This window comes from Ictalurus furcatus, chromosome 13 (genome assembly GCF_023375685.1).
Source record: "Ictalurus furcatus strain D&B chromosome 13, Billie_1.0, whole genome shotgun sequence".
In the NCBI taxonomy this organism is placed as follows: domain Eukaryota; kingdom Metazoa; phylum Chordata; class Actinopteri; order Siluriformes; family Ictaluridae; genus Ictalurus; species Ictalurus furcatus.
Window position 1 is genome coordinate 24,214,954 of NC_071267.1, and position 14,198 is coordinate 24,229,151.

General features: G+C 37.6%; 1 protein-coding gene across 1 annotated transcript; it reads left to right on the forward strand.

The window, feature by feature from the left end:
- The first annotated feature begins 458 nt into the window (after positions 1–458).
- Positions 459–13,609, forward strand: pmp22b (peripheral myelin protein 22b). The gene is made up of 5 exons (XM_053639791.1): positions 459–574; positions 1,307–1,402; positions 1,512–1,605; positions 8,967–9,107; positions 11,691–13,609. The coding sequence occupies exons 2-5, from the start codon at positions 1,325–1,327 to the stop codon at positions 11,849–11,851; spliced, it is 474 nt and encodes a 157-aa protein (XP_053495766.1). The 5' UTR covers positions 459–574; positions 1,307–1,324; the 3' UTR covers positions 11,852–13,609.
- Positions 13,610–14,198: the final 589 nt, after the last annotated feature.

Below are 14,198 nucleotides of genomic sequence, written 5' to 3' on the forward strand. Positions count from 1 at the left end.
CCCAATCAGAATAATTGCTTACTGAAGATGAATGAATGAATGAATGAATGAATGAATGAAATTTGTCTGTGATGTAGGTTCTATACAGAACCAGTTTGCTTTCAGCTGGCAGCTGAAATAATCATGCATGCGTATATTCACTGCTTAGTAAATACACGGATCCATGAGCTTCCCCTTTCTGAAATAATAATAATAATTAAAAAAAAAAAACACTGTTTACTGATTTCCCTTCAATAACAAACCTATTATAGTAGACCGAGGTGTCTTTAAGAAGCAAGCTATTCACCAAACCCTGCAGTCCCTCTAAGACAGGAATTTGGGAAACCCTGCTACTGGGAGTTAAGCTAGAGTTTGATTTGGGACGCACCCTTGCTGTGACGTCATATGCCTAGGAGGGCGTTGGCCTGGTGTAGACTGAAAGAGTTTAAAACTGCAGCTCTGCGTTTCAATCCGTTCCAGTCCCTCGACCCTGCTGTCGGACTTGCGGAGTAACATTGTGTCCTCGTCTCTCTGCGTCTTAACAACTTTTCATCGCGGCATAATCTCTCCTGGAAATACTTTCACGCAGATCCTTGTAAGTTGGACTCTTTATTGTTCTGGTTGATGTTATTACTGCCTAGGGGTGGTTGCTTTTTCGGCTTCCGGAAGGAATAAATAAATCCCGAGACGCACCATTTTTGCGCACCTTTACGCACCTTCGCATGCTGTGTTTGTTTTGTCTGCCTTGGGATGTTATGATGTGTTTCCTAACATTCTCAGTGTGCGTTGTGTTTATTCCATGTAATATATTGTCAAAACATAAATAATTCATACAGACACAGCTGATGCCATTTTAAATATTTAGTAAACATCGCCTCTTGCTTCATTACGCACAACCAAATGTACAGGTTTTTGTTTATTATTAATGTTATATCCTTATAATAATCAGAGAATGGAGACCAGTAGAAAAGTAATAGTATCACTAAATAGTCCCAACTGTTGAGTAAAGAGAGTGCTCACTCTCATTAGGAATAAATGATGACTGAATTAATTCAACACCCAGAATGTCGCTGTGTATTTATTTATTTATTTATTTATTTATTTATTTATTTATTTATTTATTTATCCATCAATCAATCATTTTAATTGGTTTATTTTCTTGAGCTTAAAGTCCCTCTGATGACTGTATGAATATAAAAGGTGCACTATTTCCAGGCTCATAGCTTCCACAGGCACTGCATTATACCAGAGCCAACGTCAAAGTAAAATGTAGAGGAAGCCAACATTTTTTAAAAAGTGAAGTAAAAGTGTGGGTCTGTGTGTGCAGAAATCCATAAGTGGAAACATGCTGATCCTTCTTTGTGGCATCGTATTCCTGCACATTGCAGTTCTGGTCCTGCTCTTCGTCTCCACTATAGTCAATGTGAGTATATGCTCTTGTCGTCGTCATCATCATAATCATCATCATCATCATGTTGTTCTCCTTTTTAATAGAAGCTCATTATTGAGAGTGTGTATATTTATTTCCACAGGCCTGGACTGTAAGTCCTACCAGTAGCTCAGACCTTTGGCAAAACTGCAGCACACTCGTCACAGGGTCCGGCTGCCAGCTAGGGGAACACGGAGGTAGGGAATGTTCGCTTGCTCTCTCTCTCATCTTCAGCATTAAAATACTGTACAGGGTGATGCTTGGAAATCAATACGCACCAGGATTTTAGACATGGAGTGGCAAAGCGAGGGCTAACGAGTGGCACTGCGAAATTGTATATCGCTCAAGGTTGCATTTTTGTGGAATATCTTTGTTTGTATCTTGGTACAAAATGAATGGTTACATTGCTGTCTAGTTCTTAAGAGCTTTAGTTGAAATACCTACAACAGGATTGCGCATCAGTTGAGATGTGATTTGAGGTCAGACTTTGGCTGCTAACTGGGCGTGACGAGGCTTATTTCAAGGGTGTCATCTGTCCATGCCCCTCTTCTGCACTGATTTGGTTGTCTGCTTTACACCAGGTTAAAAAGGATCACTTATTATTCACAGACCGTGATCTCTGACCTCTGCATAACTGTAGTCGTAAAGACCTTCTGAAAAATCCTTTACCACACTCACATAGGTGTGACCGTGAGCTCCGCTGCCTCTTCTACTGCCATCTAGGGGTGAGAATGCAGCTTCGCAACTTGAGTGGGATGCGAGATCCCCCGGCTCTAGCAGCTCATCTCGGCAGTATAAATAGTCTCCGTGGCCAAGGCTGAGCTCAAAACCCTTGTTTGGGAGTGGAGATGGCAGACTAGAGTAATGGCACAGGGTGGGGCACAGGTCGTGTATGTAGAACAGCTTAAATTTAGACAGCTATCTGGTTGTGAATGTGTGAGTGTAAGGTGCTGGGAGATCCTCTGACCACTCTGTGTTTTACATAGCGTGCTGCTGGGTTGGGTCACACCCAAGGATCATATTTAGATAGTATTGGTGGTTCGTAATAAAAAGATCAGAGAGATGTCGTCTGTAGTTCACATGCACTAGGGACATGCAATATATCAATGATTTAATCGTTTTTTTTTATGATCTTGATCTCACAAGTTTTGAAAAATTGTTTTGAAAATTGCAGCATTGGCTGCGTCTGTAGACATGACGCACTGGGTTCGCCGTTTCGTTTTTGATGCATCGCGGACAGGGATGTGAATAAATATTCAAGTATCAGATGCATTACAATTTACTCTTCCACTCCACTGCAGTGAAAAATGACATTTTAGAATTTCACCCATTTTATTTATTTATTTATTTTTTACATTTAAAAATGTCAGCATTACCAAGCGTTTGTGATGAAAGATAAACAGTACTGAATGCTATACGTAATGAAGAAGCCGTTATTAAATTGCTGTGTGAATGTATACCCGTTCATAACGGTTAAGTTTGCTATCTTGATGATAAATACTAATAAATAATAAAAATACAATAATGACGCACAACCTGTTGGTTGGCATTTTACCGTACATGCTTCCATTTCTGATTATTCTGTTAATAACCTCATTAAGAGGTACATGAAGCTTTTTTTCATGGTGGAAAAATGAAAAATATTAAGACGTAAAGCCAGAAAGAAAAGAAAATCATACTGTAGGCATTGTAGAAATCAAAAACTTATGTATCAATATCAAAATTCATTGAAACTTTGAGCAAGCAGACTAAAGCTAATCTAGAGCAGGTGGACTAGAGCTAATCCAGATGTGGACCCAGCGAAAAATTTTGTCCGAATGAACTGAAACAACGTTGTAGGAGAGACGCATCGCCATGATTAGCGACTACAGATTTCTTAGCATGCACCCAGCTCGGCTTCTGAAGCAGATCTTCTGTTGCAACTTGTGCAATAACATGCAGTTATATAGCTGAAAGCATCTCATTGGACCAGAGACTAGCTACAGGGTTCGAGAGACAGGGTTCACAGATTTATATTGATTTTTATTTAATTATTTATTTTTATTTCACTTGCCGTGTCATCTTTTCAGAGGCAGTGGAGCTAGTCAAAATATGACCTGATCCTTGACAACGAGCTAAATATGAATGATTAAGCATTTAAAAGATAACCGTTCCATCAAGATTTCTCGTGACTTTTATGTAACTGGATCTTTATACCAATGCTATTTAAATAATCCTGATCTAGACATTTCCACTCCTCTGTCTAATGCATGTAGTGATCCATATTGAGCTGTATGGGGAATATATAACGGCAGTATGCTATTTTTCTACAAATCATGCACACGACACACCCGACTCCTATGACCAATAACTAAAAATCTTGAATTGAATATTCAAGGCCATACGCAGTAAATGTGCCTTGATTTATTATTCTTTAAATCAAAGAATTGGACATGGGACACGATGGATTTATCCTTTCTGGTTCTGTTTAGCGTGTTATGAGAGATGTTTAGAATCAGATGGACAAGTTCCCATACACGTGCTTTGGCTCCTTTAACAGCTAAAAGGTTGAATTTCGGGTTCCGTTTTGGATGATGTAATCATTTTAGAAGGCACGGTCTGTGTGTGTTTTTGTAATGAAGCAGAACCGGCATGTGTGGCTGTGTTTGTTCGTTGAGTGCTCATAAGTCAATCACGTGACTGCTGGGCGAGGTCATTAAAAGCCTGAGCGCTTTATTTAGGCCTTTTTCTTTTTTTCTTTTTTCCATGTGTGGTTAGTAATCAAGGCATCATCACCATTTGTTAGGGAGTACTGCAGGAACATGAGTACTGCAGGATCTACGATGGCTCTGCAGAAGAACATCTGCATCTGTCTTAATTACATGACCTTTTAATAGAACTTACTTGGGTGCATTTTGTTTCAAACCTGAAGAGCAGTATTTGCATGGTTTGTGTGTTTGTGTATGTGTACGTAAGCCATTGTAATTATGTACTGTAAGTGTAAATGGCAGGAAAGAACAAGCATCAGGAGTTCATGGGCACAGTACTGGATACCGGGAAGGAAATGCAGCTCAAGCTGTATACTTCAGAGCAAGAGCAGAGTTGAATGAAGTCCATGTGTAACTTTTTTAATTTATTTATTTATTTATTTATTTATTTATTTATTTAGAAATGAGAAACTGAATGAACACAAAGTGATGGGCCTAATTTGAATAATGTCTCATTATTTGATTCGAGCGGACATCCTGAGAGATTAGATGGCCTATAAATCACTATCTTAAAGGTGCATTAAAAGTGGTTCTGTACACGTGACGAGCTATTCAGTTCAATTAAATGTATTTGTGTAGTTTTATTTGTGGTGTTGTTAAAAATAGACATGGTCACAATGCATCCCTACAGAAGTCTGCTTGTAGATTTAGATCCCTAATAAACAAAACAGGAAGAACCCTTCCGAAGAACCGGACTCAAAATAGAACCCATCGTCTTGGCGATGAAATTGGACAGCCATATTGTAAATCATTACAGTATATTTACACACACCCAAACACACAGTCTGCTGTATAAGAGTAGATTCAAACAGTACTAAGTGTGTTGAAAGGACGGTCACTATGAACAGACTGATCTGATGAGAGTCCTGGGGTGGGCACTGGACAGTCTTGTCCAGATATAGTCATACTTCTTTTCGCATTTTTTTTCTGGCCCTGAAATGCTCTCCATTCCCGTTCTCTCATTGGCCTTATTTTTTCTTAAGAGCCAAATCACAAGGCATGTACTGCTTCAGTACACAGGGTGTGGTCAGTTCAGGGAAGGCAAGAGATTCACCACACAGGGCCTCTAAAAATGACAAACTGCCCCTTTAAGGCTCCATGCATTTAAATTAATGCACCGGTATTTTGTTGTGTATATAATGGCTAGAGACTGATGCAGGGATCAGTCAGTACTAACAAGGTTATTGTGCTTTTGAAAAAAAAAATAGCTGTTATTTTTAGGTGATGGTGCTGTAATGCATTTACTCTGATCTAAACCCTTTAAAAGATAATCTGGAGTCTGCTGGTATTGTTCCAAACTCACACTGCAACATGATTATGCTCTTTTCTTTGTATAGACACATGTGTATATAAACTATAGGAAATAGTGTGATCAGCTGGATTTGTTCAACACCTGTTGGAACAAAAGGCTTTGAATATAATGACAGGCTCATTACATTTTGAAACGTGTACACAAATCCAAGAGTTTTCTCCAAACTGAAAGCAAAATTCTTAATCTCTGGATCTCATTCTGCACATAAGTCTTTAGGCTATGCAGAATATGCCCTATCTTGCATCAGTAGAGTGTTTAGTGTCCTGGCATGTCGGTTGCCAAAAGGAGAACTCGTACCCCACTGAACAAGAGTGAAAGAGATGCGGAAACCTGAAACTACATGCCTGACCCTTAGACAAGAAATAGACATGCTAAAAAGTCTCTGCATACTACAGCCAAGTTAGAGTACTCGAATAGAGAGAACAAATCGTAAAACTCTTGTCCTTCCAGAGAAAGATGCAGATCTAGTCTTAATAATGGCATATTTTATGTTCACTGTGATTTAATCATAACCTTCCATTTCAATTAATCTTCTAGCACGTTTAATAATAGTTCTGGTCTAGACGCTTATTAAGCGTGCGGAGGGTGACCATGGCAAGGAAGAGGTTCCACAAAAACACCAGGAAGAAACCAATAAGGGAACTGAGACTTAAAATGGGAAGTTATTCTCCCCTGGTTAAAACTGGTATTGGAATTACAGCAGGAATGGTACAAGTGACATTACTATTTGAACCAAGTCCATCTGTTAAAGATCATGGAGATTCAACGTTTTCAGAACAATTGCTTTCAGAACTTAATCAAAATCAAGGTTTAAAACATACACTTTTTTTTTTTTTTTTTTTTTTTTGCCAAATTAAGAAAGTCTCTTTGGACAATCTTGGTATTGATGACAAAACAGGAAAGTTTTATTAGATCATAAAATATTAGAGCCAGTCAAGGGCGTTAGCTGGACTGTTAATCCTCTGGGGCTGAGCCCAGATTCTTCTCCAGCAAAAAAACCTTAAAAACCTATAAAACGTATTTCTAAACAGACCGTTTCTATGTGTTTTTTGTTAGTTTTTTTTTTTTTCTTGCATGTGAGGACTAATTGCTTAAAAAATTAGAAAATTGGACAAAAGGTTGGATTTATCACAAAACTTGCCTCAGGTGCTTTCATTGTTTACAGGATTACTAGACCGATTTAAATGGAAAACTTTTTGGCTATCTAACATGAGACTAGGCTAGTTTGGTGTCGCTAGCCAAGGGGAGGCACAACTAAGCGATCACTTAGAGTATGGGTTTAGCTGCTACAGTGTCATGAAAGTGATAAATAGTTAAGCTGTCCTTATGCTCTGCTCATATCATGTCCACATAACTTGGAACTCAGATATTTACACACCTTATTTTCCTGTTCAACATGTGAGGATGTTAGGGTTTTAGTTTCATCCCCTTTACTGGTTAAGGGGGGGAAAAAAAAATAATAAAAAAAATCAATGTATGTACATTTTTCCACTCACATTAACTGATTGTGTGAGCTAGCATTGAGACCTGTCTGCCAATACGACATGAGTATTTTCACATATTTTCCGGTAAACCCTATCTGATTGGTCCTGCCTTTGTTCACTGAAGATACAAAACTACAACATTGCTGTCTTCTTTTACTGGCGTTCAGTTATGTAGTGACAAACCGCTCTAAGTGGAGAATTATAGAAAAGGTCTAAAGAAAAAAATCTGATGGAAAAATGGCCCCAGCCAGGTTATGCCCCTGGAGCCATAATTATGTCCTAATATGCAAATACATTGATCAGGAAAACAGTGTGGAATATTTAGACTTTGAGACATTCCTAAATGATATATGTGTAGAGTCTGAAGTTCTTGAGGAGAGTTGAAATGTAGGCAGAGAGTAACTTTGTCTTGTTGTCTAATGATGTGGTAATTATTATTATTATTATTATTATTATTATTATTATTATTATTATTATTTTTAAATTGAAAATACTGTATCATCTTCAGGTTTTGAATTGCACAGAAAATTGTGTGTCAAAGTAAGAAACAGATCGAGACATCACTGTACTAGATCGTCTCGGGTGCCTGGCTCCCAAATGCAGGTTTAAATTTTTTTTTTTTCCTCCCTAGAACAACAGCCATTTAAAGAAATATATCCCAAATAGTAGAAAACTTTTAAAGCTTCACAATTTCAGCCAAAGCACTATTAATACTTATATAACTACTAGCTGTACAGCAAAACTTACTACTACTACTACTATGCAAAGCTAAATCAATAACTGGCTAATATTAGCATGATTCGTTATTTCAAATTGTTTCATTACTATGAAATACTTCATACAATAATGCAATGCAAATACTATCTAATTCTTTATATTTAAAGCACTTTTAGATTTTGCACTCAACCCACTGGTAGCGTATGTCAGTCTTCCTACTTAAAAAATAGTTTAGCGCAGCGAAGCCATTTGAAAATTGACTTGTGTTTATGAAATTTTAGAAATCGACGCCTAAAGCTAGCTACATTAACTGCAACCTCGTGAGTGTGCTGATATATTTCCGGTTGATTCCATGTATACACACTGTATCAGACCAGGTTTCATTTATTAAATGAAAATTCTATTAAAACCAGTCTAGCTTGCATGTTGGGCGTAGCCTGGCTGTCATTATTTGAGGCTTCATGTTGTGTCGCAGTGCTACAGCAGCCACATTTGACCATATCAGTGCCACACGGTAGACCGCTGACGTTTCACTTGAACTGAGATTATTATTGTTCAGCCGCTCTGTTGCGAACATGCAGCCTATGAGCTGAATAATTTTAAAAAAATATATACATTTCCTGGAATTGAGGAAACACTAAGCAGAACACTAAGTCTACACACCCAGATAAATTCCCATATGAGAATTGTATTGTGCATCTAATGCAAGATTTAAATGCTAGCTTTAAAAGCTTCACATCCCATCCATCCATCAAGATAAAGTACTAAGGTGGGTTACTGGGCCTCGTTTATATTTCTCTGGATCAAGGATGAGCAGACGATCGATATTTAGAGAGCCGGAATCATTTTAAGTGTCTGGAACTTGTAGGAACAGGATACTCCCATTTGTGAAGTGCTCCAGTAAAGAAGTTTTTGGCAGGATGACAGACTTCGAGCTCTTTTAGAAAACATTTGTCTCGTATGTTTTGTCTGTGATGGATTCAACATGTTTATTTGGTCTCATTTCTGTTGAACTGGTTTGATTTATTTAAGATATTTAGTGTCTAGTAGCCTGTCTTTTTAAATAGATGAGAGGTCTGGTTCATGTTCAGAATGAACATTCATAACTCGTATAGTTTTGATCCAACTGCCGTTTACTGTTCTGTCATGTCATGTAATGTAATCCTAGTGTCTTTATTTATTAAACATGTCAAACTGAACTTTCTGTGAGGTCTTTGAGATATATTCTGCAATAAAAGAATGTCCTAATGATCCAAATTTCTGTATTTTTTTTTTTTTTAAATGTATTTTTCTTTCAGTATGGATTCAGGCAGTTCAGGCTCTCATGATCCTGTCCATCATCTTCAGTTTCCTGTCACTCTTACTGTTTTTCTGCCAGCTCTTCACGCTGAAGAAGGGTGGACGCTTCTTCCTCACTGGAGCCTTCCAAATCTTTGCCTGTGAGTATCGTTCTATCTGAATTGCTTGGTGAAAAAGGCGCTTGCTGATTTTAAACTGTGTTTAAATTTTTCCAACGTTTTTATTAAGTGTCTCTGCCTCTAGTCTGTTCACGAGCACAGCGTTTAAAAACAGTGTGTTCCTGCTGGGGAGAACAGAACGAGGTTGAGATTGAAGTTTCGTAGCTAATCTGAGTATGCTAGGAGAAAATATTCCCTCATGCCATATTCAGTTCCACAGTGAACTCACATCAGATCCATACATAATGGTCATGACAGCAGGAATCAATGCTGGAAATCCTGTCCTTGTTCCTGTTGGCCTGAAACTTACAAATTCTTAAATATCGGGGTTTCTTCAGGACATTTTTCTAATATATATGGATCCCCCCCCCAGAACATGTCCTTCCAAACTTATTTATCCAAGTAACACATCCCTTACTACTAGAGGTGACCAATATTGATGTGACCTATGAAGTTCTAAAACAAAAAGTTTATTTGTATGATGTGTATGATTTGTTCCAGCCTTTACAATGAAATACTAGTACATTTCATTGATCTCTTAAAATAACTAGCTCATTATATTTCCCTTAGTTTTCATTTTCCACCAAAAATCTATGTATACGCTTGTACAAAAGTCTGATTATGATGTTTTGTAAATCTATGTCGAATCAGAAGAGGATGACAATGCATCTAAAAATCAATTACTTCTCCCATTCCTACTTCATCCACACACACACACACACCCCTCAAAGTCAATTTTTTCTAAGCATATCCTTGGCATCTGTTGAGGCTTGCTAATTAATCTAATTAGTCCTGTCAAATTTTGTTATACATTAGATTGTGCAGAATGTACTTAAATGCCTTCCAGTTCAATAACAGGCCAACATCCTGAGTCAATTTGTTCACATATAATAAGTTTGTATATAGAGATATAATTAAGCAAGGTCAATACTGACTCTAAACATCTTTATCTTGTTGGTGAACCTGTGTTGGAGGATCCTGAATGTATTTAAGGTGACACTGCTAAATTCTTACATAATACTGTTTCTGAGAAAATAAAACATTATGTTCATGTGAGCTTTTAGGGGTTAGAATGCAGGGTGTTCGGTCACATTAGCAGTTAGCTGAATGTCAGGTGGTGGGGGCTGTTTGGAGCTTGGTGTCTCCAGGTGCCCACTGGATTGGCACCAGAAACAGAGGCCCAGACACAAACTGAAATGTCATGGCTGGCACGATGGGGGTGGCTTTGTGCCCTGCCAGACTGAGACTGATCTCAGAAAGTGCTTCATCATGCTGCGGATGTGAGTGTGCTGAAAAGAAGATGAAGACAGTGTTTGCTCTGTCCACTCAGAAATGTAATGGACACTGCCTTGTCTGGTTCAGTTGAGTACGTTTCAGGAAATGTCAGCATTAATCAATATCACGCACTAAGACCAGCGTACAGGTTTTTCTTCACTTTGAAAGTTTACATCCTGGAAATCCATGTAAAACTTCTATGCAAATCCTGCATCGAATGCAGAAAAGGTTCTACTTAGAATGGGTTGAGCAAGGAGAAAGCCTCTGTTGCAAGATTCTATGTAAAACCTTTGTCCCAGAGGGACAAAATTAAGAACGCTTTAATGTTCTACCTTGTAACATTTTAAGAGTATAACTAACCTACCATCCTACCAACCAGCTACCTTTTAAATTACCAGCAGAACCTACCCAGCCAACCTACCTATATACAGAACCTGCCATCCAACATGCAGTCACAGGCCTTTAGATGGGTGAAGATTCTGCCTTCCTGAAACCTTCTCTTCTGTAGGATTTGTACATGGAACTTTTAAGGTTTCCCAAAGAACATTTAGCGTTCTACATATAACCATTTTAACATACCATCCCATCAACTAAGGGTGTTACTTTGAACCTTTTGTGAATTCTATGTAACTTTTGTGGAGTCTATGTAAAAACCCAAGAAGATCCCAAGAACCCAGGAAGATACAAGAAAATACCCAAGAAGGACAAATTAAAGGACTATTTCGCATTCTAGATTGACCTACATATCTACCAACTATCCTTCCAATCCTACAAACCCATTTCCCTATGTACTGAACCTATGATCCTCCATACACTCAAGTGTGGTTTGTATAGGTAAAAGGTTCTGTCTTCTCAGAGGGGTTCTACATGAAATCGTTTGTGAAACAGAAGCCTTCTATTTTAGGGTTCTCTCAAAGCAAGGACGTGTGCAACATTTTATGGTTCTAGATGGAACATTCTTTGCAAAGGTGTACGTAACCTACCCCCTTTACCTTTTCTAACCTGTCATCTTACCACCTTAAATACCATCCTAAACACATACCCATGTAACCAACCTATCGAAACAAACAAAATATTCATAATAAAGCACGTTAATGAACCAATCTATATTCTGTGAAAGGTTGCATGGTGATACCAATGGATGGCATTAATCATCTTCTCTTGCGAGGTCGTTCCGTTAAGTCATATGCCCATGCATGTGACTAACCATGTGCCCACCAGTAAACCAGTAGTGAAACTTGCTGTTTCAAGTAATGAAGCTGAATATTCTGTGTTCTTCCCCTCCATCAGGTTTGTTCGTCATGTGCGGCGCGATCATCTACACTGTGATGAAGCACACGTGGGTTCCCGCGAATGAATCATACGGTTATGCCTACATCCTGGCCTGGGTGGCTTTTCCTCTGGCGCTCATCAGCGGCTTAATCTACGTCATCTTGAGGAAACGGGAATGAACAGGGTCACCCCCTTGAGGCTCGACCTCCAGACATCTAAGATCCTCTAAATCGCCTACCGCATCTGCAGACAAGTTTAAACAGTCCATATCTTATTATATAATATAACGTTACGATATCGTACAAGAATCACCACCATGAAAAGACATAGAACAACCAATGCGGTCATTGTTTGAAGATGTATATAGTATCTTTGGTTTAAAACCTATTTATAACACTTTTTACATATATGTACATAGTATTGTTGTGTGTGTTGACAAAGAGCTTTTTTTGTTTTGTTTTTGTTTTTCGCTAATTAAGTGCCTACAATGTGTGTTTTGTCAGAGGCACGTGCATTATTAGCCATATTGTGTGTTTTTATTTTTCTTACACTGCCAGAAACGGTTATAAAAAAAATAAAATAAAAATCCTTTGAAGTATTTTAACCAAAGAGCATGTATTAAAAATAGCGATATGCTATAGAGAACTGAAACCGCTTTAGATGTAGACATGTGATAACACTTACTGAAAACTTATGCAAAGCTAGATACAAAAGTTGACCATTTTTTGCTTTTAAAAGGATATTAATTTCTTTTTTTTTTTAAATTGTTTTTATTCGAAAAAAAAATGGTGCTATGTATTTACCATTCCTATAGCCATTTTGATTTTATTTAGTCAGACCGAAACGAATGCCTGCGCGTACACGTGATAGCTCTGTATACTTACTTCTGTACATACAGTACTTACCAAATAGACTCATTTTATAATAAATTGTGTTGGAAATAACGCAAGACTTGAGTATTAGCCAAGCAAATGGCTTTGAAAGGCCACAGACGTAGACATTTTAGCGATACTGTAACAGCTAAGAGGGCATTATATTACCAAATGCCATCAGTAAGGTGTGAACTGCCCGGTATGCGAGTGTATCTGTGTTGTGTGTCTAAAGCTAGCTGAAAAACAAAAAAACAAAAACATGCACTAGAGTTAAAACACACATATTTATGCAAGCTACTTGTGATTGAAGGGAATCTTACTGGCATTTTGCATGGATTGAAACATCAGACTTGGATATTTTCTGGTAGTGGATGTACCAGACTTTTTGCATTCGTTGCAACATTGTGCTGATACTTGAAATGTGACATGCTGACTGTCCATTTTTGTGAAAAATACCCAAAAACAACAACAACAAAAAACGTCTCCACCTTGAATGCAGTCTTTTACTGGACGTCATGTGGTTCTTTACAAATACATCACTTGCAAACTCATGATCTGTATGCAACTCACACTGAGGACCATGTAGGGAAAAAAAACAAAACTATAGGAAAATCCCTATGCACTGAAACAAACAATAAATTACCATTAACGCAATTTTGTTGTCGGATCTCATGGTTATTATGTGATTGCAGTGTTTTGGTGCATGTCTAAAACAACATCCTAATCAATGTGAGTGAAATAATGAAGTCCACATCATATTTTATCATTATTTACCCAAGTTTCTTCAATTAAACACTGATTTGATAGGTTTCATCACTACAGTAGAGATAATTACAGAATTAAAAGTTCTAACCATTGTCAGCTTTGTTGCATACTTGTACACTGTACTAAACCTCACCTAAAGGCCGTAGTAAACACTGTTTCTGTGGTCAGAGGAGGAAGCAGAACCTCTCATGATGGCCATTTTAGAAACGCGCCACTCTCTGTAACATTGAGCAGCTGTTCGCATGTTCACACGAATGCTTGTGTATTTATTAAAAGCTATTAAAGAAATCTTGCTCTGTCTCAGTGAGTCTAAGTCAAAAACACAATGTATTGTATGGGAGCCAGTGTTGTCTGTTGGGTGAGGGTGTGGCCGGAGTAGTTCTGATGAATCATGCTGAATCACGTCATCTAGCGTTTAAACATAGACGAAAAAAAGAGGAATGTCTTATTATAAAGACACTGGAAATTTTTTCACTGTTTGTTAAAACAGCTGACTTTAACAAATCAGTTTAATAAATACTTTTTTTACATAACAGTGTTTTCTTTAACACACCCCTAAAGAATATTTTAAATAAGTGAAAACTAATGGTCATCTAATGCTAATTAGAACTAATGGTTATATATATATATATATATATATATATATATATATATATATATATATATATATATATATATATATATTTATCCATATATATATATATATATATCCAGAGGTTTTCTGGGGGGAACTGATTGGAGTAAAAATGCCAGATAGATAGATGTAAATACTGTAAATAAATCACGCCATCTAGTGGTTAATCATCCATGGTGGTTTTCAAAGTGGGGGCCGCCAGGGGGCGCCCGGGGGCCTCAACAATTTGGTGTGAAAATAAATAAATAAATACAT

What these genes read in the sequence shown, in the direction of transcription:
- pmp22b (XM_053639791.1), top strand. Translation starts at nt 1,325, where the DNA reads ATGCTGATCCTTCTTTGTGGCATCGTATTCCTGCACATTGCAGTTCTG. An exon ending in TCGTCTCCACTATAGTCAAT is followed by an intron (nt 1,403 to 1,511) that starts GTGAGTATATGC and finishes TTATTTCCACAG; the next exon opens with GCCTGGACTGTAAGTCCTAC. An exon ending in CCAGCTAGGGGAACACGGAG is followed by an intron (nt 1,606 to 8,966) that starts GTAGGGAATGTT and finishes TTTTTCTTTCAG; the next exon opens with TATGGATTCAGGCAGTTCAG.